Consider the following 25825-nt stretch of genomic DNA (forward strand, 5'->3'; position numbering starts at 1 on the left):
AAAGAAAATAAATCCTGACTGAATAAATTATTGCAAGAATCTGGCATGATTATATAGATAACTCTGTTTCTTATCCCACGCCTGACGATCACAAGCTCAGTAACGCAAGTAGAGTATTAGGACTTGCAATGTGCGTATCAAACTACATTTAGTTCAAATTCACTTGTCTGTCTGAGCTCCCGACATTGTCCTCAATAGCAGTTTATCTGTCTCTCAATAAGCTTGCGGGATGAATTGAATTCGTAAACTTCGGCCATAAAACGTCCAAAAATGTGTAAGACCTTATACAATGCAGCTTACAGCATTCATGCAATTCTGAAACAATGTGAATAAACAGTCGACTCAAGACAGCCCGAGTGAACCTTAGGTCATTTTGAGCGCAGAAGACACGCTTAAAACTACTAATTAGTGTGGCCACAAGGAATTTCAATCTTTTTGAAAGCGTTGTGTAACGCTCATCTGATGTGGTACGGAGCTTTTTAACACCTTATTCACGCTTCAAGTCTGCTGCCAGTTCTACTGATTAACTCACCAGCGCAGTTATAGGTGAATCGATAAACGCAATGAACTACAGATAAAACCAAAGCCGGTATTTTTATTGGTGGTGCTAAATAGCCCGTGGATATGCTTTCACGCAAAACTGTTCTGCACTGTAAGTACGGTGCAGAGATACATTAAAATAAACTAAAGGCATGGAATATCGATAGAAATCTTTTTCGGTACTGTGAGCGATCCTTTTGGTTTATCGCTCTGAGCCAATTGTTTTTCGATGAAGTGGTCAGGTTCGTTATTTGATAGTAGTGCATCTTTCATCAGTTTGGTTTCCCTCGTGGATAGATGCAAGGTGCAAACCTGTTTAGCTCTGTGGACTGAAGCCAGTACCTGTGGACGTTCTTACTGCATCGCGCGTAAACTCCGCAACTTGGTTTCTACTCCACGTAGTTTTCCTATATACAGAGCAAGACACGAAACCGTTCTGACGCAGAGTATTCTAAACATATAGCAGGTGTTTGACTTGTCTCTAGCTGTTCATGACCAGTAACATATCAATTAACTAGCTTTACTGTCGTAATACATGTTATATGCCGGCTTCGGCAGACCGCTCAAGTTTGGATATAAATGTTAGCTAGGGTTGGTCCCAAAGCGCTCCTTATGGCGATAAAATAAACGTGCTCACAACTGGCCCCGTGGAGGAAAATCTTGGCATTCTTGGTATAAAGTAGAATGAGGTTTTTAGGAATGGGGACATCAAGCTTGAGGAGACCTGGGTGAGATTCAAGATGATTTCTGGCACGGGAGACGTGCTTATTATGCGGGGAATCGCTAAAACCGAGATAGACCTCTCATTTTAGTCCGTTCAACCGAACAGACTACAACAAAACTCTAAGTAGTGCTAGACAACGCTTTTCAATATGCGTCTACTGCACATCAAAGAGAATGACTTACTGCTCCTCTCAAGACATTCCCGACATCGTCAAGTTGAACAAGTTCGATATGCTTCAGGCGATCGGGGTCAGTGCGGGCGGACTGTAGAAGAGCATTGTAAAAACGCTGGACGGAAGGCTTGTGGGCACCCAAAGAACCAGTAATCAGCAGAACTGGACATCTGGAGGATTTGCGGGATCGGTTGAGGGTTAAGAATGAGAAAAGTCGGTAAGTTGATAAATATCCTACCGGGACTCAAATTACGCCACCAAAAAACATTGGAAACTGATTAAAAGTGAACATACACACAAATACACAGCCCATACAAGGCATCTGAGACCAAAACTGACGCCAGATTAGCCCCCCCATTTTCTTTTCGCCCAAGATATGAATTCTTCATTTTGAAGCTGACTAGATGGCTCTTTTACTCCATATTTCATATCAGCAGGTAGAGGTCAACAAGCTTTTAGGTTAAGACTAGTGGAACACGAAGTCTGAGACCAAACGCCAGATTAGCCCCCCCATTTTCTTTTCGCCCAAGATATGAATTCTTCATTTTGAAGCTGACTAGATGGCTCTTTTACTCCATATTTCATATCAGCAGGTAGAGGTCAACAAGCTTTTAGGTTAAGACTAGTGGAACACGAAGTTCACAATGGAAACCGCTAGATTGGCTGGTACATCATGAATAAAAATGCAACCGCTGGCTTGCCGTCCACCAACATCTAACTGCACGCTATTACATTTCATTCTCCTACATCCACATTTTCATGCAGTTTGGATAACAAAGGAACCAAAGTGTGCTAATCCCTTCTCAAGTGCCTAACACTGGCTGTATCTCAAGTGTTGATCAAACGCAGATGTACTTTCTTTGAAAAATCACTATCCCAGATCACCAGAAATGCTTCTCTCTTGAGATATTCCCTATTGGCTACAAAACCATATCTTTTAGGAAGCAGCCTCGAGCTATCGAAAGATGATGATTTTAAATGCTCAACAGCAAAGAAGCCTCTGGTATTTTATTCGAATAATTTGACCCAGTGTGAACGGGTGTCTGCTAATCCTAGCATTTTGATAAGCCATGTAGGTGACTCGTTAAGTTGTCTTGCTTTGAGAACAGTTTAAACGTCCGCTTGGGGTCATTGTTTTTGGCCGGTTTTTCTCGAACAACAGTCCAGCACTACGCCAAAACAAAAATCCTGCTGTGGAGGGAGGCCAGTTGAAGACAACGAATAAAAAATATTATTTCCCACAGCGAATTACAAAGTCTCCTGAGTACTAACTTGAAAATTCTTTCCATTACGGTTCTATTGAATTTCATCAAAGTTCATACATCGTATCTTCGGCCTTTGTTGATGTCAGCGCACGCATTCCTCACTTTTACACATTGTTCACGATCTGATTGATGAGCTAATTATCACAATCATCTTCTCAGAAAATAGGCCATAGGAACAATTACTCAGGTGTCATCACTCAGAGTTGTGCAGCAGGGCTTTTGGTTGTCAGTTTCCATTCAGAAAGATCGTTGCCATTTGCATTCCCTCAATGGTTGATAAGAGTTCAATCGGTTCATCTGGTTTCGCAGGGTTACACCGGATAGAGTCTGGAACCATAACAAGACCAACAGATGCGCGCATGTATGCATTCAGCTGTTGTTGTTTGACCAACTAATCGGGATTTGGTCAACGAATTCACTTCTTTTTTGACAACCCCCTTTCCCCATAAACTTTGGGGATTGATGAACAGTTTACTATTTAGAAGAGGATTCCCATTAAAAAAATTTTCCACATCACCAAAAGTTCGCCTTTCTTAGAAAGAGAAATGCGGCACATAGTTGGGCACAGACGATTAAAGTTTTTTCGATAGCTCGACTTGTATAGGAAAGCTCGAATGTTTGTTGTGGCTGTGCAAGTTCACTGTAGCACTGCTAGTTCCCAAGAGGCATTTTACATGAACTATTCACCGGTCATGCACGGTAATGTTATCTTCATCTACAGAAACACCTGACGGACCCGCAGTTTGGTTGTGTCTGAGCATTTCTCCCTATGTCACCCAAACGTAGTGCACAAAGAAGGGTTATATAAAGGATTTTTGCTGAAGATGGCGGTCGTGATAACGTTACTTTGAAGCTCACACAGATACATTTTACAAACGCGATAAGACCAGTTTCTCTCCACAAATGTCACTTGCAAGATTGGGATATTTCAAATCCCAAAGCGAGAGCAGGTGTTCGAATGAACGTAGTATCAATAATGTTGCGTATTTAAATCGAGCGAACGGTATCACCCGAGTCACTGATTAGAAAAATGACCTTAGATTCCACATCCAAACTCTGGTACGTTTCATGACACTCACCTCAGCAAGTCGACTTTCTCGATTATCTTGGTACGTCTAAAATGGAAAACGGAAATTTCATGTGTGACAAAGTGTTAGTGTGGCCGTGGCCTACATTCAAAGAAAACTAACAAGACTCCGTGTTTAGTCCTGACTGCATCACGAATTCCATGTGATGGATACAACTTGACCTAAATATGGACCAAATTTCTGCTGTTCCTTGGTGAGCTGTTAGACCTAAACCACTCGGACCAATCGCCCCTACATTTTGAGGTCAACTATATCTGCCAGCGGAATATCAGCCGAAGCCGGTAGAATCAACGGAAGTTGATAGCATCCTGCGAATCCCTCGTTGGTGGTCCACCGCCACCACCACCATCATCATCAGCCACCACACCGCCGTTAGCACGTGCATATTGCAACCCCCAATACAAACAAACGCACCAGTATTCATGGACGAACCGTTGGCCGAAACCTTGGTGAAAGTTAACACTTATTTGACTATTTTGTCAAGCGGCTATGTAGGTCAAGACTGCAACGATAAAATCTGCACCATCACTTTGGTGTGTAAGTACATCCCCCACAGCTTCAGCTTGCTTGTCGGCAATATCGTGTGATTGACCATCAAAGTGAACTGATAACCACTAAATCTCACATGTTCGAAACTGTCGGATCGCATCGGTGGCATGTTACAAACAACGCCCAGGCAAGCCGCACTGTATATGTGGTTTCAGAGTTTACACAAACAATGACAGTCAAGTGACCCACAAGTGAACTATGTACTTCAAAAGTGGAGCATGCAGATCAAGTCACTCGTAGTATTGAGAAATCCCCGGTTGTAGTATCCGAGTTTAACACGCAAACGGTGAATGCGACGTATATTAACTGGAAGTCAACCGTGTATACACGACTTAAAATGATTCATCCTCCCGCTGGGCACAATTGCCACACATTAACAGCCATCTACTCAAAATCTCAGGCATCAGTGTCACCGATAAATGACAGATTTCCTGATGAAAAATACTGACGTAAAAATTCTCATCACACTCTCTTTCTAAAGTTCAGGGGTCACAGTTTACGCCAACAAAAGCAGTTGTGTCGTTGTCTGGTAGCATGAGTTGGGCCCGGACAATTCTCTGCTGTGTTCTCATAGGAAGTCCTATGTTCCAAAAGATATCCGACACCTTTTTAGTCTGTTTCTTGTTGGTCTGGTGCAACTTACCAACGAAGATGTGGAAATGAATACGCAGCACAGTTGCAGCAAACCAGCTAGTGAAACAGAAGAGGCTCGTTGGTTTCTGAAATCAAAACAACCCATCAGCACAACCATCTAAAGCACAAAGCACGAGTGAATTCCTATAGTCCCTAGTCGTGAAGGATCTGCGTGTCACTGGAAGCATTGTGCGGTGTGATCTATTCGCTGTTCTACCGATGCCTGAAATCGCGCAGTTCAACGGATTTGCGTTTCGACGATATGGGCTTGAATCTCCGCAAAAGCATCCTTGAGATGGCTGCCGGATGCTGCCTTAAGATATTATGCACTTGCTTTCTTTTTTCTTCCGAAAACTCTTCGACAGCAACCTTATGAGTAATGTGTTCCGTCAAGAAAATGTACTGTGAGATCTTCAATATCGTAACAACTAGAACACGAGGTCGGCTTTGCGCATGCAACACGTTTAGTTGAAGAATAGCATAAATGAGATATTTAGTTGAGGTTCATGTTAAGTGTTCACCAACTGGCCGAAAGATTGTGGACTCGAAATTCCGTATAGCTTTGCGACATGTTTGATGCTGATGACTCCCAATAGAGACAGTAAGACACTGTACACCGTACCCTCTTTCTAGGCTATCCAGCATAGACTGTTCTCCCCACGAAACGAGGTCTCAAGTAAAAATTAAAAAAACCGTTCATACTACGATAAAAACCAAGTTAGGCTCCAAGTTACTGCACTTCACGGATACTTTTTTTATTAACTCTGGCAATGAAAACTACAAACTGCAATACGCATCGGTAACTAAGAACAGCAAAACAAAACCGTAGTATGAGCGAAAACGGACCAAGCAAAACGTCTGGTCTCTAATTCCAGTCTGATCAGACGGATCAGGTCGTACATCAACTATCTATTCTGGTTGTGCCTGTTGCGAGTGGTAATCCTGGTAATCGCAGTACGATCACTTTAGAAAGCGGAGCAGTCTTGTCAGTACTGTAGTGTTATCCATGCTCCATCTACAAAACACTGAGAGGCTTTCGGCAAACGATAGCGTTGTGACAATTGATCCACCTAAGACAGAATCTTGGAGCCTCGTGGAGTGTGGTACATACACTTGGTTGAGCAAAGACACTGTCCGTTGTCATGTCAGTTTAAGTTCAACTAACGATAGCGAGTAATACATCGTAAGTTTAGCCGTCTGTCGTGATAATGCTTTGTGAAATGCCCGATTCGTGGTGAGTATGAGCACCGAGCCTTTGTTCACTGACCCTTTCTGAAACCTCCAGAGTTCACGTGGCTTGAGCAAGTCTTGATTGCATTGTAAAGGATGTTTCAGGCCATGAACGTCAGTAGCCTATATAGTGCGCTAAATGGTTATCAACAAAACATCCAAGCTAAAAGAACACTGCGTAAGCAAAAGCCGATAGCCAGATTCCTAGAGAAGCCGGAGGATTATGTACAAAGTATTTTTTCAAAGTTCTTATCGCTAGGGCCAAAATTCTGCTGTCCATGTTGTAAGGATAATTGAATAACTGCTAAAGTGCGATTTGAGGTTCTATTTGATTGGACTAGTGGTTTCGTCCAGATCTCAGCAACCTCAACTTAGACCACCTTAAATTCGAGTGCACTCACGTGAAGGTGGTGTATAACAATAATCTCACTAAGAAACATGTGGACGTGCCAGGTGCCCTCCAAATGAGAATAGGTACACCGCTAAAAAGCCTAAAAAGCTGAGGGGACGCTATTAAGCTAGTGCTTGAAAGATTATACAGATCTTGGGTGACACTTTTGGCAGAAAGCAGAGGATAAAATACCAGGTTCAAGTAATTGAGGAGCAGCAAAAAACCTACCTGAAATATCTGAGGTAAGATTTATTCTCCAGTCCTATTTCAATTTCTCGAACCTGTTTGCACCATGATCCGACGAACTTATAGTCTGTTTAAGGTTCATAAAAGAGATATCCCATTGAGAACTATTTTGATATTGCATTCCGCCACATGATGCAACTGCCCAGGGGTCGACCAAAATTACGCAAACGTACACCAACGTTTATGCCGATTCACTCCCCGTCGCACACTTGAGTTCGTGCAGTTGACAAAAGATGTTGATTTTAGCTTCACAACTACCTGTTTGTCTGACGAAACATCCCCTCGTATCAACGTTTGACTCATGGAAATTATAAATCTGTAATTACTCTGACTTATCAGATTTGAAACTCCTATTTCCTACCACGATCCTGAGGGGACCACTTACAGCGTACACTCTCAACGGAATGCCACATAGTAAAAAGGAATTAGTGGAAACAGCATATGCTATCTTTCGAGTTTTCTGTTGCGTGATGCTTTTATGAATAAACTCGAACTCGAACGACTGAATGGGGGCCTAGACCTACTAAAAAATTTTTCTCTATTTGTACTACATAACTTGGAGAGAGAAACGAATCCTGACTTACACTTTGACAAACCGAGGGGCGGATCCGGTCCGCAGATACAGTGGACTCTGGACTGAAAAGGACGATTATCCAGACAGATTTAAGGCCAAGAATGCGTGAACGTCCTATCAGGCGGTCTTTCATGACCCTGATAATGAGGCAAATCTGCTTGATTTCATCCCCATGAAGTTAATCTGCCGAGTAGACACGGTCAATGGCAGTCTGTTTCAATCACCACAACGCATGATCCCGCTGCAGCTTTATGTTCTTGGTTTGCGAACATCCCTTTCCTCGATTAAAACCTCAGAGGACTAATACCGGCCCTCACTGAGAATATGGCCGTGTATTGCTTGGTCTACTATTGTTCAGCGGAATACATTGGGCACACGTCACAGCGATTTGCTAAGAGAATACGTAGGCATCTCTCTTACTTCTTAATAACCCGGTCAAAAGCTAGATTGTCCCGTTATTAAATCCGGTCATGCGGTCAATCCGAGCAAACCATGTACCGTTATTTACTAAGCACCTCACAAACTCCCAATATCGACCCGGAGGCACTGCTTGACTGCGGCCGGAGCATTTGCGAAATCCGGTGCTAGGCTGTCAAAAACCATTCGTACGAATTCTAAGTATTCCTTGGTTACGTGAGTTGAATCGATCAACCTATTTGCAAAACGGCCCCTCAGACTACCTTACGCCATCTAGCTAGATTATACTTGGTTTGTACTGACAATCAAATGTGCGACTCCACCTGTTTAACCTGATAACCAATCTTAGCTGTCTATTTCATTATTTACCTTATAATGACCCCTAGATACGCACTCTCTGACGACGAGACTCCGAAAACAATAACGTCCGCCAGTCTGCCTTCATTTTGGAACTGTTCAGGCAACTCTGAATTGTCTGTCAATGAACGTGCTAGATTATCTTCAACATGTGCTCCCTAATTGTTAATATAGAATACTCAGCAAGTCAATCACAAGACAAACCGAAATGAAGTCTGGGAAACGCCTGGATATAGGAGGGCATAGTCACTATTGATAGCGTCTTCTTGGGTAGAAAGAACAGCGACACAAGTCAACCCATCGAGGAGATGGTGTGCTGAGCATTTTTCAATGGTGGATACAAAGTTTTGTTGTTTCTGGCACTCAAAGGAATGGAAAAAACTTATATTTAGGGTGCGGTAGGACCAAAAGAGATAGCGATATACCTCCGACAGTGGCCACTCGGTTTTCCCAACAGGCTTGTGCTCATGCAGATAAACCTGACGTTGCGATTGGAACTGTTAGTGATAAAGCCCATGTTAAAAACAAATGTTCTGTCACACGTTGCTAGTAGGCAACTTACTAATGAACAATGTATATAATAATGACAAGCAAGCTATGTGAGCAAAAGCATTGTTAAGATTTCATTGAGTGGACGGAGACTTTTGCACGTATGTATAGAAATTCCCATTGGGTAACTGCACACAGAAGCAAATCTGATCTCCCGGAATCGCTCTCTCGCCGTCATCACCATCATTATCATCATCAACAAAAACGCCAAGTGTTCCACTGCATACTAACAAGACGGTTTGAGTGCCAGAGGCTTATAACTGTAAACAACTGGGCCACTCAACAGTTCCCACCTGCGTCAAATCCGTTATTTCAAGCAGGAACGAAAGGCCACCCGTAACTTGGCATTTTGTAAGCTGACCGCATCATTAGGTAAACTCTCAAGCTCAGGTTTTGTTCTTACTCCCTTTAAGGCCACCCAAGAAAAACTCACAAGCATACAATTCACAAGAACAAAGTCCATCTAATTGATTTTCGTCTACATTTCACGTGAAATGTGAATACGAAACCCCCTGCAATAGTTGTGTGAATAACATTTGAATCAGGTTTTTGGGGTCCTTTTAGCATCGATAGGTTATATAACGAAAACGCTGTTCCTCGCCTGGTCTACTACATCGCACTCCAAAACAATTTTGTTGACAAACTTCCTGGTTATCGGTTTTTTTGTTAAGCTAGCATACCCAGTAACTCTCAGGTTTCTCATTTACTTCAACGTAATGAGGGTCGTAGGAGCCGTCCCCAATAGTGATACTTGATTCTGGTGTCACATACTACATACTTGTCGGTTTGTTTCTATTGTAACGGACATGCCGAGTCCTCACTTGCATATTGCTCAAAATTCTATGTAGCCTTTCGTCTAATGTGAGTGGTCAAACTCGAACTGGTACAGATTCTCCCGATTGAACCACTGATATTTTTTCTTGCAACCAATGTCACTGACACATTTTTCAAAAACTAATGATGTCGCAGCTATTGGAAATGGACCGATGGAAATGTCATGACCTGAAACCTCAGTTCATCCGGGAGATCTCAGATCCCATTCATAATTGATCCGTTAAACTTTCAGTAAAATTTTAAATTAAAAAAGTGACTCGTGCTTCCACCGTCGATCTCTAATAAACAGAAGGACAAACTTGGACTGTGTGTCATGTCGTGGGGGTCGTGAAATGCTAATAATTGATTCCTGGTTTTCATGTGTAGTAAATTCTACTCAATAAAGCGAAAATACATATCACCGAACTTAACCCGGTTCCAATGGCAAAAGTTCGTCTTCTTCATATGAGAAGATCATTTATTTGATATCAATAAGACTAAAGTCCTCTGGATGACGTCAAAACATTCTCAGCCAGGTTGAGATATGTGTTAGAGATGACCCATAAGGAACCTTCTTAGTGCAAAACTATAGCCGTGAGTTTGTTTGGGGTACGTCGGTTGTATCAAAACACTAGTGCTGGAGTAATATGATCAATTCTGTATCGGGAAGGATTACCGTTGACGGTGTTAAGGCATACTTCTACTTGGTATCCGTATAAGACCCTAATCTGACTTTTTCAACCAGCAAGGAGTTTTGTCCAGACTAGAGCGAGGCCGCCGCCGGAACTCCTTTTTTAGTGATCGGTCGTTCTCAAGCTCGTGTTGGTGGCACAACCATTCATTCAAACTAGCACACCAACGAAACTCACTTTCCCTAATTCATGACGTCAGGTGGTTTGTTAATGTGCCGCCGCGGCTGTGACTTGTCCCGTTCTCCTACGAATCAAATGCTGGAACGAGTGCAGAGACTGTTGTGGAGACGTTTCACTTTGACTGAGGTGGTTGATTTGCAATTCTCCGCTCACTCGAGTTACTCCTCTCCTCTAGCTTTTTATCCATACCAGGTGACTTATTTATCTGCCTCGCTCGAAACCAATAAAAATTATTACCACTGTTTGAACGGTAGGTTTTAACTCGGTGGATCGACTGGATCCATTGCGTTGTGTTCATTGTCTCTGTATGAGTTTGGTGCTCCATTTCACGATAGAGCACCCTTGAGGAGAGAAAACATTTTCAAGATGAACGAAGTTGCTTGGTTCCAGAATTATCGGCTTTAAAAGGAAAGACGCTCCCCAAAGTAGGTGCGCGCAATAGGATTACGGCCTACTACCAACGATATGAGTGAACTTTCAAGGAAAGCAACGGGTTATTTGCACGAAGCATGAGTTGAATGACCGCAGTAGGATGCAGATTAGTCAGAAGACTCTGTTACACAATCGTTTTGCTGCGTCCGACCAACTGCAATTAGCTTCACCGTAGCGTAAGACAGTAACGCCGTCCGTTCGACGTGGGAACATCATAAACGAGAGGTTCAGCTGGGTTCCAGGTGAGTCTCTCGAAAAAACCAAATTAGTTTGCAAATGAGTGTATATTCGCTAAGTCAAAAACACGTATTTTCTCCTGTCGGGGCTTGGGTAACCCGGAACTATCTCACCCCTCGTACTTAATTCGGATGGCACGGCAGTTTTGCACCGAAGGGGTGTTAACTGATTGGTTGACTGACTGACCGATTGACCGTCTGACTATTGTCCCCACGTTTGTCCACAGTGTCACATGCCGAGTTCACTTGTCAGCTCCTCGACTAAGTCTTGAATGTTTATGTGCCACGATCGCGTGTACCTTTACTCTCGCCTATGCTAACGGCCTGGTGAGCTTTTCGGTTCAAGGAACCCTCACAAGGGAAAGGTAATCATGATCTTGTTAGAAAATGGCTTTACAGTCGATAGTTTTGGTATCCGATGAGCGTTTATTCCAGTAGCAGAGTCATGGGACTTCCGGCAATAAAAAACAACCAGAACACGTAATACAATACACTTGACCGCAGTAACGTCCAAATCGGAGCAGTTTTCCGGAAATATCTGGAAGAAACGTGCCTGCCAGGGGATTCGTATCGCAGGGGAAAGTAATGAAAATCAATGAGCAAGGTAAACGAACAAAATCTCAGGCAAGTATGTAAAGAGTGTGTAAGTTGTCATAATCCTTTTTCCTTCAACGCCGAAAGGGTATAGTTTCAAACAGAGCTGTTACTAAATGCTTGACGCAACTTGCGAAACTGTCTTAAGACCACAATACTTGTAATCCCGGGTGAACATATATCTATTTCAGAGCCATCCTGTGTGCTAAGGAGTTTTTGTTGATAGATGGTAATGATGTTGGAAAAACTATGTTGCTTCAGGTCGTTCGAAACACAAACAACCACGGTGCATTGGGAACTTCAACAATGAACATGTGCATGGGGAACCAAGAAGCGTTTGGAGCTCTGTCTCGTCTTTTCAAACATAACAGAATAAAATAAAGACAATATTCTGTTGACAAACGTACACATCAGGTCCACCCAAGACGAACCATAGTTCTTCACTCGAATTACCGCAGTAGAAGCTCAGAAACTGGACAAAGAATCCATTCAGTTTATACGACTACAATATGATCGCACGGCACCTTTTCGAGTGTTTGTAAGTAGGACATTTTTGGTATACTCAAACAAGCATATGTGAGCTGCCTTTTGCTTAAGTAATTTCGCATGAACACCTCACCTATTACCATAAATTGTCCACATGCAGTGATAGTACATTGATCCACCGACGAAGGTGAAATGATGCTGACACATAACTTCATCCAGCCAGACTGGGGTTTCCCGAATGTTCTGGTTCTGTTTATCATTCCCTGAGTGCAAGTCAATGAAATCTTATTTCACTCCATTAGGAATACCCATGAAAGTCACGAGGAGAACGGAGGTAGCAAACAGGAGTTGTTTTCGGTGACTTCTCGTCTTGTCTAATAGATCACAAATTTCTGATTCCAGAAATCCCGTGCAGAGGTTATGCGGAAATCATGGGTACATACACTTTAATGAAAGAAAAAACTAAACTGCACAGTAAGTGTCTTAAGTTTGGTCATGTGGAAATTCGCCAAGACGGAACCCAAAGCAGACACCGTTCTTCTGTCGAAATGAACGTTGTGGGCACAAAGTAGCGGCAGTTCCTTAAGGTCCAAGATGGGACTTCCAATATCTTTTCCGTCACATTTAATCAAGTCACAAATGTAGTTACCTGTCTCTTCATGAGAAAACATAGAATGTTTCCCAAACTTCAAATTTTTGATCTGGTCGACAAACTCAAAACCACCTCTCAGGCTGTCCACACTTTTCTCCTAATTGGATCTAACAGTCTGACTAACAATTTAGCCAAAGCAGTATGAGGAGAATCTAATATATAGAGGACGGATTTGAGAACTATACCGGTTTAAAGCACTTTTGGAGATCACAGAGCCTAGGATTTGTTGTCATATTAAAGTTTCCGGATTGTCTAAGGCGTAGCAATACTTTGGACACTGTTTTTACAATCACCTGCATCTTGTCATTCTCAGTTTCCAGAGGATTTTGTGACCTACTGACCCATGTACCTCCCAACTAACCCCTTACTCCTTTTGCTTTAATTAAAGAGCTTGTAGCCGTGATTTCCATATAGCCTTTGCACGTGATTTCTGGTACCACATAAAGGTGTGACGCATTAGGAAACAGGATCTCTATCTCCGTTCTTCTCTTTTCTTATTAGAAGCTGACTATGAAAACAGATAGAACGACAACCGTTCATTTGAAGTAGGAAGTGAGGACAAGTACGCATGAGAATTAGCAATTTTCCAAGCGACTCCGTCTGCTGAATGTATCCAACAGTTTCTCCCATTACTTTACTTTTTACCCACTTGTTTGTTCACCTGTGACTAACGCTATCCAACACAAGAATCGTTAATAATTGCAAGCCGAAATTTTGGAGAAAAGTCGTTGAATCCGTTTCCCACTCAAATTTAACTAATGTCGCATGTTATTCCCAGTTGGTGCCTACGGCCACACTTGTATGTTTCTTCAAACCACCGAAGCCACGTGGGCAGCACTGCGAAATATCTTAGTCGCATACAGTCAACTTGAGTAAATCGTTCCGAGGCGTGCAACACGTCACTAATTAATCTGCTTTGGGAAACTAAAATAAAATGTATTTATAAAAGACCCACATCAATGGTAGTCAGATAAACTTACGCCATGAACGACATGATAAATTTGTTCAAATTTCTTGGATTAATTGCCTCACGGAGCGAATGTCTGAACCTGTCCAACGCATGCCTCATTTCCATTTCGTCTGTAGCGTCCCCAATCTGAACAACGGATGGGTAAATGTATCAGAAAGGTCATAGGTTTTGTACAGTGCTGCGTTTTTGAGAGGATAGTTTCTACATCACTTGAGGTTCGAAAAGTCGCTCAAAAAAACCAATGACATTTTTATCCTAATGGAATGAAACAGACAGTCTGCGATTAGTTAAAAAAGAAACCGTGCTTGGAACTACCTATGGTTAATTACTGCTGCCATAAGCGCAGCCTAATCTAAAAATCCTCATTACCACGTTATCTGGCAGGCTGACAAGGCTAGGTACTTGTTGACTGGGACTATGAAAAATAAAAGACGTTCATGGGTGATCCATTTTGACTGCGTTTTCATAACAGACTAGATCAGCACTCGCTAACTGTTCATCAGCGGGGTGCTCATACGTTTGAGGTCGAACAAGAAATTTGGTGATGCGGATCAGGCTGGTTAGAAGTGTACGTAGTTAAGGAGCAACACCCAAAAGTTCCCATATTCATTTAAGGTCTTCATTATGAAAGTCCTCACGGATATCACCATCTGTCCCCGTACTGAATTCAGACAGACATTGTATGCAGAAGTGCATTAGAATTTTTAAACTGTTCCAGGTGTACGTTGATCGTTTGTTACATGTGCACTTGGCCACCACAATAAAGAACTGGGTCAAACTAAGCAACGATAAAACTAAAACGGAAACGTTTATATAAACGTGCTAATATAAAGCGGAACAGGAAGTCAAACTAACGCTGTAGCACGACAATCGAGGAGAAGCGGAGGCGTTTCAAAGTCAACCATAGACCATTGTGCAGTCTTTCTGGTGCAATGCAGTAGCCGTAAGTAACCTTACTGAAGGTCAAGTGGTAAAGTCAGCGTGTTTGGGGTGCAATCGCTGGGTGTTTTGTTCACGGATTACCATTTCGACGAGGGGTTGTCTTCGAATTGGGTTCACGCCCACGTCTTGATAAGCTTTACTCATATTGCTTCAGAAATAAGGGTGTAAAAATAAAAGAAGGAAGAAAAATCCGAACGTGTTGTAGAGAGCAATCTCATTGTGTCGAACGGAACGCGCTTATCGAGGAGTCTGTCCTTGAAGAAATTTCACATGCAAACTGTTCTCTCATAAAAGCTCTCAAATGAGGGTAGTCGCACTGCCTTATCTTCTGACCCTCAGAGGTGGCTGAAGTGACGTACGAACTATTCTGCGAATCAGGTCAGGACAACAAACGAGGGGGATAAACGTTTCCCTTCTAAAAAGATGTGCACACAGTAGAATTAGCTCGTGACTGACACTAATTTCTGCTAGCGGAAAACTGGGTGTGAACTCGAAATAACGCGTGTTGAAGTGTATGACGGGTCTAATCAACCAGATTTTATGCACTCGCCGACAAGCTTTTATGTTGTAAGGAGCCTAGTTTGTGATGCGTTGTAACCTGAAGCCTATTACGAGGGTGACTGAGTTCGGAAAACTAAAGCTGGCAGATGACAAGCTCAATCGGATTACAAGCCTCACGTTACTGCATCACTTAATCCTAGAATTAGAGCTCTGGACTTCGAAATTCACTGTATTGCTCAAGGTTGATAACTTCAGTTTAATCTGCTGTGAGCAACAGCCTACCACCTAAGTGACAGCCAATCCCAGAAATTTCAAGGTCCATGATTAGCCGATCGCGGAGGTAGGTAGCAAGATCTGCATAGATTTATATCCCACTTCGTTCGAAATATAGGATCCCGTAAACCAATTGGATTTTCAAACGGACTACATTTATTGAATGGCTCTAAACAGACCGTCACAATCGAGCTTTAAGACGAAAGATTGTCTCAAAGTACTATAAACACTATTAATGGCACACGTCTTCTCCAATGAAATGTTCTGATCAAGGCAATGATGAAAACCATGTGACAAGAACGATCTATCTTCAAAACATATAAGCTTTAGATTTGTCAGCATGAAAAACTGTTTGGAAGAACTGTTTTTTCACTTACTGATCCAAAACGATGCAACAGCATATAGGACTCTGCAGCTGGATTCATCCCGATTGAATTCAGTTTCCACCCGATCAGCTGAGAAAAGAGAAACACTACTAGTCAATATATATGACGAACAAGCAAACCTCTTCTGTGCAAGGAAAAGGGCGCCAGCCGCCTAGTAGTGCTAGTGGGATCTTTTCAATCAAACATTTCAGTAGGTTAGACTCTTACGGCGGTGAAAAACGGGAACTCGGTCGACAAGTTTAAAATAAACATAAGGCTCGATACACAGTCATCTGAATCAGTGAACGATTAAGAACTGCAAGAATTAATTTTTCAAGAGATAGAATTCGTTTTTGGAGGCATCAAACCGCTTAACTGGACACAAACAGATCAACTGTGAGTAAATCTCATGAAAAATGCGGTTTTTCCTGGGAACAACTTTAGAAAGAGTCAGCGCATCAGCAACGGTGTACAGAGACAGTGTCATCATACAAGTGTAGCAGTTGTAGTCCAAGATGCCAGGAGATTGATAAACAAAGTTCTGGTTTCCAACTCAACAAGAAGTTCCTGAACTCCATTTATCTTATAGTAGACGCGAGATATAGGTGATCTTTTGCTTCGGGATATCGTGACCCCAATTCAAGGTTTGTTACCACACAGCGAGCCTTCGACGGCTCTTAAAAACCTGTCAGTCTCAGCTGTTTTATTCATGCAAAAATTTGAAATTTCTACATAATCAATCCTAATTTCTCACTATAAGTCGGATTCATATATGACGCTATACTTGGTTTAAAACGCTACTACTAACTAGTCAGTCCGTTTATCGTTTGGGCAATGCCATGTAAGCTTCTGTCTTTTTGGGTGAGTCGAATATCCCTACCTGTGTAATCCGATAACGCACATTTAGCGTACACAGTGGCGTCACACCAGTCGATCGTGAATTTTTCGTATAATTAGTTTCATTTCATGATAAATAGACCCGACAGTAAGAACATTCTTACATTTTTCGTCCGCTGATGAACTGATCCACAAAAACAGCCTAAGCTGATTCGACCGGAGGTGAATAAACCTAGACAAAAGTATTTTCCACACTTTTATCTGATAAGTTCAGAATCCCATTGTAACACATAAGAGAGCTGCCAAAAACTTTGAAATACTAGGCTAATTTCAACCAGCAATAGGGTTATTTGTACCGCAAGAGCATTACATGTTCACAGAATGAAAATAATATGCATTCAAAAAGAGGATAGCTTCACTATGGCTGGGTAATTCAAGAGCTGACGTTGTCACAAAGGTACCTGTAGAAATCATCAACTTAAGACAGGGATCTATGGGACCAGGAGAGAGCTGAAAATCTCAAGATTTTTACACTTACTTTATCCCGAATAGTTTCCGCAAATCCAGCGGCCGTTCCCGTACAATGTATCAGAACGGCCCCAAGAACCAAGTCTTCTCTGAGCATCTAGATATGCAAACAAAATAGTACTGTTTGGTTGGGACTTACCGCTAACCTTGCGAGAATGTTAGCCCCAGCACCTTCGCCAAAGAGAACAACCTGCTTTAGACTAAATAAAGACGTATGATCAGAAGTAAAAAAAAAGTGGATTTACCCCATTGCATCACAGACTTCACCCATCGCCTCACCAAGCTGTTGCATGGTTGGAAAATTGTAGCTGACGAAGGGGCAAGCAGAGAGAAAAGCTCTAGCAGATTCCTCAAGGTAATTAAGGACTGCACAAGAGATCAGCGGGAAGCCCAGAGTCAATCTTGATGTTTCACAATTTATCCAATAAGTATTCGCCAAACGTGTTCAATTTCACTTACGGAACTAGATTTCACGTTCCTTGAAGATCATAAAACAGTAATTAAGCGCTCACTGCGTGCCGTAAAACTGATATTCGGACCAAACGGTGGGTTGCAAACGAACATCTGCAGTGGCATCTCAGTCGATCAAATGAATAATGTCAGCAGGGTTAGAGAAAAATATGTGATTGTGGGTACAACACTCTCTTTTGGCGGCAACAGCGTTCACGTTGAATGGAGTAATTTCACTCATCAAACAGCGTCAAAACCTGGGAGGATCAGTTGTGTGATCCACTCGCGCGAAATAAAACAGAATTTTTCAACTTTTCAATCTTCAACCAGCATTAAAAACCTACGCTTTACACAAAAGACATAATTTATTAGTTTGATGTAACTATTGCTAGGATAAGGTCACCTAGGATTCGGCAAGCGGCAAAGTAAAGTGACTGTCATGACTTTCTTAGGATGAATGATAAGTTTTTGTCTGGTAGCCCTTGTAATCACACGAAGCTTGTCACGTCAACGCCTCTGATAAAACTAATATGTTAATACAAATTTAACAATTACATTTTGAGACTATTATACTCAGGTAAACCATCCTGAAGTCCATAAACAAGAGCTTTCGTGGAAAGGGACCAAAACATGTCCGACGCTTAGAGAACAAGTGCCCTACCGTATTAGGTATGGAGGAGGCTGCTTGGCGTTGCACTTAGCCTCCATGATGTTCCGTCATACCTAATGAATCAACCACTGATGGCTTCCACAGCGAATCGCAAGTTGTTGCTATTTGGATAACCGAAAAAGCTTTCGTCCGAGTTCCACTCAAGACAGCTTGTACCTTCATTTACATTATTCAAGTTCCAGACATCCGTTCACAACACCTGAAACCTTGTTTTCTCACATTCGCAATGTAACTCACCTATCGCCTACATCTAACCACACAGGATTTACCTTTACTGAATTCAGAGTAGTTTAACACTACAAGGACGTGCGTATTCCATAAGGAACAACTCCACGACAGTTATTCATAATCAGGCAGTCACTTCGTTGCATAAAACTCACTTTGGAGGAAGATCACGATCACCATCGCCCTGTCCGGGAATCAAGACATGAACCCAGCTACATTTTGCAGCCAGCTGTTCCATACAATCCTGAGAGACAAAATCGATCATTTCGTTTTCTATCCAAAGGTTTTGACGTCAAATTACGAAGGTGAACTTACGGTTGCATCCCAAATCGTGCACAGTCAAAATAACAACTTTGGAATTTTGTGCTCCCTGAAGTTAATGCACTTAAAAAGACAAAGATGCGTGCCTGTTTGTAGACGATAATTCGTCCGCATGTCTTCGTATCTACAACTTCAGGCTGAAAGTGAAAATCGCGTAAAACCATCGAGTTATTTATTTGCTAGAATTAAATAGGAAAAAGCACGGACTCCTGTTTTGCGTAAAAGCGAAGTAAAGTTGCCCAAAAGTCAGTTAACTGCCTAGGCGTTTAACTTTCTGCCGGTTTTCCGCTACAATTTACCTGGTCGAGTGTACCATAAATCAACTGGTGGTAAAAGAGTGTTCGTTACTCCTTTCACACGGTGCGCATCACTGAACGACACTGTACTACAACTCCATAACCTCCAAAGGCTGCAAACAACCATTCGTGCTACGCTGGATGTGAAGTCCGTATACTTTCCTTGCTATTGGAAATCAATCAGTTTTCTAGCCCCAACGGAAATACACAAGGAAACACACTGTTACACAGATTTACCAAGAAAAAAGGCCAGACGATTAGACAGAATAAGCACCTTCGTTTATGTACATTATATGTGTATATGCATATAGATGCAGAAAAGCAAGCACGACACAATAATATCTGCTTCGTTACAACTGTGTTCAGAAGCTGGATTGTCCCGTAGTGTCAGTCAGCTGCTATAAGGCAAAATAAATAAACACGCCAGCTAATAATTTGCATCTTCGCTCAAACTTCGTCACGTTGGAAATTGCACCCGCATTGTAGAAACAAAGGAAACAAACTTCATCATGAATAGAGATAAAAGCGATTGAGAGGATTTAAAAAGCTTTTGTTTAGAACTGAATGGAGACACAATCTACGATGAACTTGCTGCTTAAAAAGATACATTTTGTTGAAACTGTACTATGAGCATCTGTGCGATTTCACGCCAGTATGTTCCATTTCTTCCCTTTTAAATCGCAACAAATTTAACGCAAAAAGGATCAGGCTACTAAATTTTTCAGGGTTTAGAAGGTCCCGAACGATGTTTTTACAGGTTATCAGTCTATTTTCCGATGGATCAGGAAAAGTTCAACATCAGTAGACGTTTGCGAAAAAATTCACTTATTAAGCGAAAACCTATAACGCTGGAAATGTGCGCCTGACCCCTGTTATTAATTGGTATGTGACCAGTGAGCTTCCTTATACTTTCCACTTCCCTTGTAAACGTTTACCGAAACGCCACACTACAATAATGCTTAATCAATGAGCAGCCCTGTCAGTTGCGGAGAAACCTCTATGAGAGCAAATGAAGGGAAAAAATTGAAATTCGCAAACGTTTTGAAATCACTTTGAAATGAATGTTACAATTTACGTAGAAAAAATTGTCGGTTAGGAATGCACTGTCGATCAACAATTCACGAGACCAGATGTGTGTTTCTCCAATGCACCTTGTGGTGACGCAATCTTCAAATCGAACTCAAAAACGTCGTCCAGCGTGTTTGCTAAGCTTTGCCAGATGAAAAACTTGTTCTTCGGGGTTTGTCAGAATTGAAAGAAAAAGATCGTTTGTTTTGCAGCAAAGTTTTCCTTTAATTAAGTTAATGACTGAACCAAGGTGCTTTTAAATTCACGAACAACTGAAAGGCGAAATGATTATTTTAAACTCTGTAACTTCACACTTTATATATGCACATGGCCCCCTGATCTATGAAGGCCACACTCAAGTTTTGTGAAGCACAATTCCAATGACGATTATTATGCTCACCGACCATGAAAACCTCTTCCCTGACAGAACAAAGTGCAGCCGATTTACCAGTACCTTAACACACCGCTAAAGGCATTTTAGTACCGGTAAATTTATCTACGACACAAGCTCACAATAGTATTTTTGTAATTGTTCGACTAGTGAAATATTAAAAACACATTGTTCTGGAACATCTTCGGATAAAATAACAAAATAGTATATTCGTCCAGTTTTATTATGCATTCGGTGCCAAGCTGTCATGCCGATCGAATGAAAAACTGGGACTGAGATACTACTTAAGCCAAGACGGGAGTAGTCGAAAGGCTGGTTTTGGGTTCAAACCATGGACCGTTCGATTGGTAATTTCGCATATTAACCACGGTCATCTCGAGTTCAAAATCTCCGAATGGGCTTTCGCATCTATAGATACTGGTCCATGAACTTTTGCACCAACCATTCACGCCATTCAACAATTACTGGATACCGGCTGGGTTCGAACCAATCAAGATGGATACACAAAGTGCCTAACGGTTTGTTTCATAAAAGAAATTGCTCATAAAGTTGCTGAAATATTTTCGACCGTCCACGACTGGCTTTGTTCCTCCTGGGACTCACTGGGTAGGTGCAGTCTCCAAGTTTCCATCAACCTTATGTTCATCTTGAACCAAAATTAGACATATTTCGACAAATACTCTTACTCCCTCATGAATTTGATGTTCACTGGGGACTCAACTAATTCTCTTGTTTTTGACAAGATTGACGGAAATTCGGGGGATGAGTCTACCTGAGGAGCTCCAAGAAGGGCAAAACCGGTCGTGAACTGTCAAAGAGTTTTCGGCATCATTGTGAGTAGCTTCCTTTGTGGAAATAAGCCGCAATATCTTGAATACCGTACCAACTGAAACATGAAACAATCTTTGTGAAGCACACTCAGTTAAAAAGTATCATAACTCAAAGACTCGGCTGAGTCTTTCGTGAAAACCAGTTCGATATCTACTCAACAGCTTAGTTTGAGAATCCAGCTTTTCAACCAGAACAAGCCACTCAAAAGAACCGGGAGTGTTCATGTGGCAGTTTATGAAATCACTGTAGAGATAAAAATACTGATTTTTCGTGACTAATGCATAAAGAATCAAACTAGCATAGGGAATTTCTCCATAATAAAAAACGCCATGTGTAATCCTCATAAAAATAAAACACACAAAAGTGCTTTGAGCAAATCAAATAGAATAGGTAGCAGACGTCACAGCCGTATTTGTTTTTGTGGAAAAGTTGCTTCAACCTTCCCCTTACTTGGACGCTTGTCAATCATTTTCAGAAAAACGTTTCACTAATTTTCCACTGTGATTTAACTTGAATGTGTCAAACTCTGTGGTACTCGACTGTGTAGATGTTAGGAAGAAAAAAAGTGTGGTCGACTGGGGGAAAAGATTAAGTAGAAGAGAAACACACCCAAGCGTGTAAACAGATTTCTCACAAAAACTGAAGCCAGTACCAAAGAAACATGCGGCAAATGGGACAGTCACGTCATTGCAAATAAGGCTAACACTACGAATAAAGTGTGCGAGCCCTGTCAGACTTGTTTTATATAAGAGGTTGCAACGAATTGTTCATCTGCTGATCACATGCTAGGCGAACAACAACTGTAAAGAGAATTCGAATGATGTAACAGTTGTAACAAACAAAGTTCAGCTAGCCTGATAAGAATAGATTGTCACTTCGAATGTTGTATGTGCACGGCCCTGGGTATGTCGTAAATCGCGTGAATTGCAAAGCATCCCAAACCAATGTGCGCTACTACTTAGTAGCGTACTTAGTAGGGAGTTTAAAAATGAACTGAGCTGAACTGAAGCGAGTTGATGTAAAACGCGGTAAAAATACATACACAGTGAAGACGATCTAAAACCTTATTTGATATCATTTACTAAGTTTAAGCAAAATAATGTACATTCTTGCGTATTTCACATTACAGCAACTTGATTATGCGCAAAATATCAGTGCTGACAGTCCCTTATAGGAATTGACGAAAGAAATGAAAAGTCTTTATCTTTCGAGAGGGAAAAAACCATATGCTCAAAAAACTAGGACTACCGTGTACACCTGCACATGTGTTAGGTGGTACAAGTCCACTAAGTCACTGAACCTATAGACAATATTCTCTTTCCGGGGGCATTACATCATGTATTGAGGTCGCACCACGACATGTTGTTTTGATACAGTAGGATCGAGAAATAAACAGTCACCTTAGAGTGCTGTTATATTCTCCAGTGTTTCTTGTCAGATTTGTGTTAGTTTGAGGGAGCAGCAAACAACCACAATTGCCGCCGTCCTTACCGTAACTTGCTTCATGGATTTAATCCGTTTTTTGTCTTTTTTGAAGTATAGCTGGCTTCACCAGGTAAAACGCGGATTAAAAAGAAATTGTACTGTGTTCTCAAACTTAGGTAAATCCACTTAACCTTTAAAAAATGGTTGTAGAAAGTCGTAAATGTCAAATTTAAGGTAAACTTAATGAAGTCTAATTTGCAACTTAATTTGCGGGCACTAAAAAGTGCCAGTTGGGCAGATGTCTCTTACAACAAGTTGCGAAGTTATTTCAAGCATAATGATTTTATTCCTTGATGGCAGTGAAAATCAACGAGAAACTCACAAAGAAAGCAACAACTTAAAACCGTTAATCACCGAATTGATGGAGATCGCACTCTAGTGGTATACATTTTGGTAATGCGTAAAGGAGTACAAAAAGTAATCCTTGTTAAAAGAACCAAATGGAATACCGCGTAGATTATCACGCTCACGTGGGACACAGCCAGTAAGGCACAAATATCCCACGGCATTTGGTCTGACAGCAGTCGTGACCTGTCCACCCACGACCATTTGGCAACAGCCGTACAAAGCAGTAAAAAATCTTATGTATCCTAAGGTTTGGAATACATAGCACATGCCACAACAACCTTAACCTGGTGAGTTTATCTGCTAATCCAACTAATTGGAATCATTACCAAGTTTCCACTCACACACTACTTCAGTGCATATTTGATGCAGCCACGTAACTCTTTCCATGGTACAGAAACACCATAGATCAAACATATAAAGACGTCTAAGGTCATAGGAGCCTGAACAGTTTCAAGTCTGAAATCTGCATAGTAAGACCGCTCATCCAGTTGCCTTGTATACACGGCCCATTGGTTCTGGTGAAATTAGGACCCTGACAGAGTAAACGGCAAGTATTTTCAAACGCTGCTCACAACTCCATCATTAACCCGTTGGTTTTATCCCCTAGATTACAAACACGGCGTTTTTAGCTGCTAAGATTGGCAAACTAATAAAAAAAACTCAAGCTTTCCATTTTGAATTCTCAGAAAAGAACAAATGGATTGTGTAGCTTGAAGTATGATTCTGAGCTTCAACAACGAGAAGTGTGCACGAGAACATGGGATCACCTCCAATATTCTGGCTAAAGTATTTTGTGCAGATAAGTAATCACCAAATAACAAAACTACGTCAACTGTGTGATCCAAATCAACTAGTTTCTCTCTAGACGCAATTTTGATACTCGAATTTACGTCCGTCTGGTGTATTCTCTTTATCATGAAGTTGGTAACAAAAGCGAACGGGGAAAAATAATGAAGGAGACAAACTTGGCGAGCTCAAATAGTTACACGGAAGCTTCTGGAGAGTCCATTGTACACTCCAATCCGACCGGGGGTAGGGGATAAAGAGCGTGGAGAATGTTTAAAAACTTATAGCCAAAATGATTAGAGCAAACATCTCAAGAGATAGAGGCCCATTTAAAGCAGATTAAAACCGCAATTGTTGTTCGGCGTTGTAAGTGGTGTTCCTCAGGCAACTGACATAACGTAAAGATACTGCAGCATGTGTTACGGTAAAATCCTGCTTGGTGCTCCCAGGCTTGGCCTCACGTGATGAAGATAAGTGCCACAATGTAGCGCAAGCCAGTCATCTTGGTGCAACAGGCGTAAGACTTATATTTCTACAGTCAAAATAGTCTGTTTAGACACCTTGTTTGAACACAAATAAGATGCATAACAAGCACCAACTCTGGAAACTGTTCTTGTTCCCAACTAAGTACATAAAATCTATACAAAGTGGAGTACGAAGTTTTTCTCTATATTTGGACAACGCTGGGGTTGGCAAATATGATCCAGAAGTCTGATACTGACTCAAGGCAAAACGATACAGTAACATCTCATCAAGTAAGGCGGGACCTAAACGCACAGAATACGGCTCAATACTGCTGTCAAAAGTATCCCGCTCAGCGACTTAGACTAGTTTCTTGTTGTCTTTGCGTAGCTCACTTACCAAGAGACCTTATGTCCTGTTTGATGGATTAGCTAGGAAGAATTTCGTGCACTTTAAGTTGCACTGACCTCCATTTCTTGGAATTTCTGACTCCACCACGCCTTTCTGTCTACACAAAGGTCTACACACACGTCCAAGTTGCCGCCTAATCAATAGTCAAGCTAAACAGTACTTCAAACCGTAAGGGATACAGCGCCTTGAACCAAGAAGATCATTACTGTCCGCTGGCGCAACGGCTGCGATCCAACGTAAGTGACCCATGGTGGCTTGTGAAGTGAAGGCAATGGTTAAATCCAAGACCCTGAATAAATGGAAAATTTCGTTTTGCTGAAACAGCGAATGTCAGTGTGAAACTGGAATGTGTTTTCCGCCTTCCTATTATAAAAGGCCTCAAGTGACGTAGCTTAGTGCCTTATATAGATTGCACTCACGGATGGTGAAGTTGAACGGCAAACACTTTCCGTGGAGTCAGATACTGGTAGAAGACATTGGGGCGCTTCAGAGACAAAATATAAAAACTTTCGTGGACTCTTAATGAGCAGCATCATTGATTTGGGTTTTATAAGAGTAAGACTCCAGAGCATCCTTCCTATAGAACAGTGACAGACAACATACGCGTTCAAATTCAGTTGCCTTGGAACACGTCCGTTTCTAGTAATGTGCTAAAATCTACCAACTGAAATGAGGAATTAGCAGGACTTTCGAAAACTTATGCGGCACAATTAAGCAAAATCTGTGTTGAGGTAGAAGTCCGTGTAAGTAGAGTTAGACAATTTGGGCGTTTTTGGAATACCATTCTACGCAAGTAAACAAGTACCTTAACTAACGCAGCGTAGTACATGAATGTTTACTCTTCA

At 41.6% G+C, this 25825-nt stretch overlaps 1 protein-coding gene across 1 annotated transcript in view; it reads right to left on the minus strand.

Moving 5' to 3' along the window:
- The window catches only part of T265_07010 (hypothetical protein), a gene marked incomplete at both ends in the record, with an annotated part of 34695 nt that overhangs the window by 7113 nt on the left and 1757 nt on the right, over positions 1 to 25825 (minus strand). The window contains 9 exons of the mRNA XM_009172431.1: positions 1447 to 1606; positions 3781 to 3816; positions 13801 to 13916; positions 15884 to 15961; positions 17247 to 17333; positions 17376 to 17436; positions 17482 to 17544; positions 18737 to 18854; positions 18897 to 18951. Coding sequence (XP_009170695.1) covers positions 1447 to 1606; positions 3781 to 3816; positions 13801 to 13916; positions 15884 to 15961; positions 17247 to 17333; positions 17376 to 17436; positions 17482 to 17544; positions 18737 to 18854; positions 18897 to 18951 — 774 coding nt within the window. The remainder of the gene's footprint in view (positions 1 to 1446; positions 1607 to 3780; positions 3817 to 13800; positions 13917 to 15883; positions 15962 to 17246; positions 17334 to 17375; positions 17437 to 17481; positions 17545 to 18736; positions 18855 to 18896; positions 18952 to 25825) is intronic.

The sequence above is a fragment of the Opisthorchis viverrini genome (assembly GCF_000715545.1).
Source record: "Opisthorchis viverrini unplaced genomic scaffold opera_v5_155, whole genome shotgun sequence".
Classification (NCBI taxonomy): domain Eukaryota; kingdom Metazoa; phylum Platyhelminthes; class Trematoda; order Opisthorchiida; family Opisthorchiidae; genus Opisthorchis; species Opisthorchis viverrini.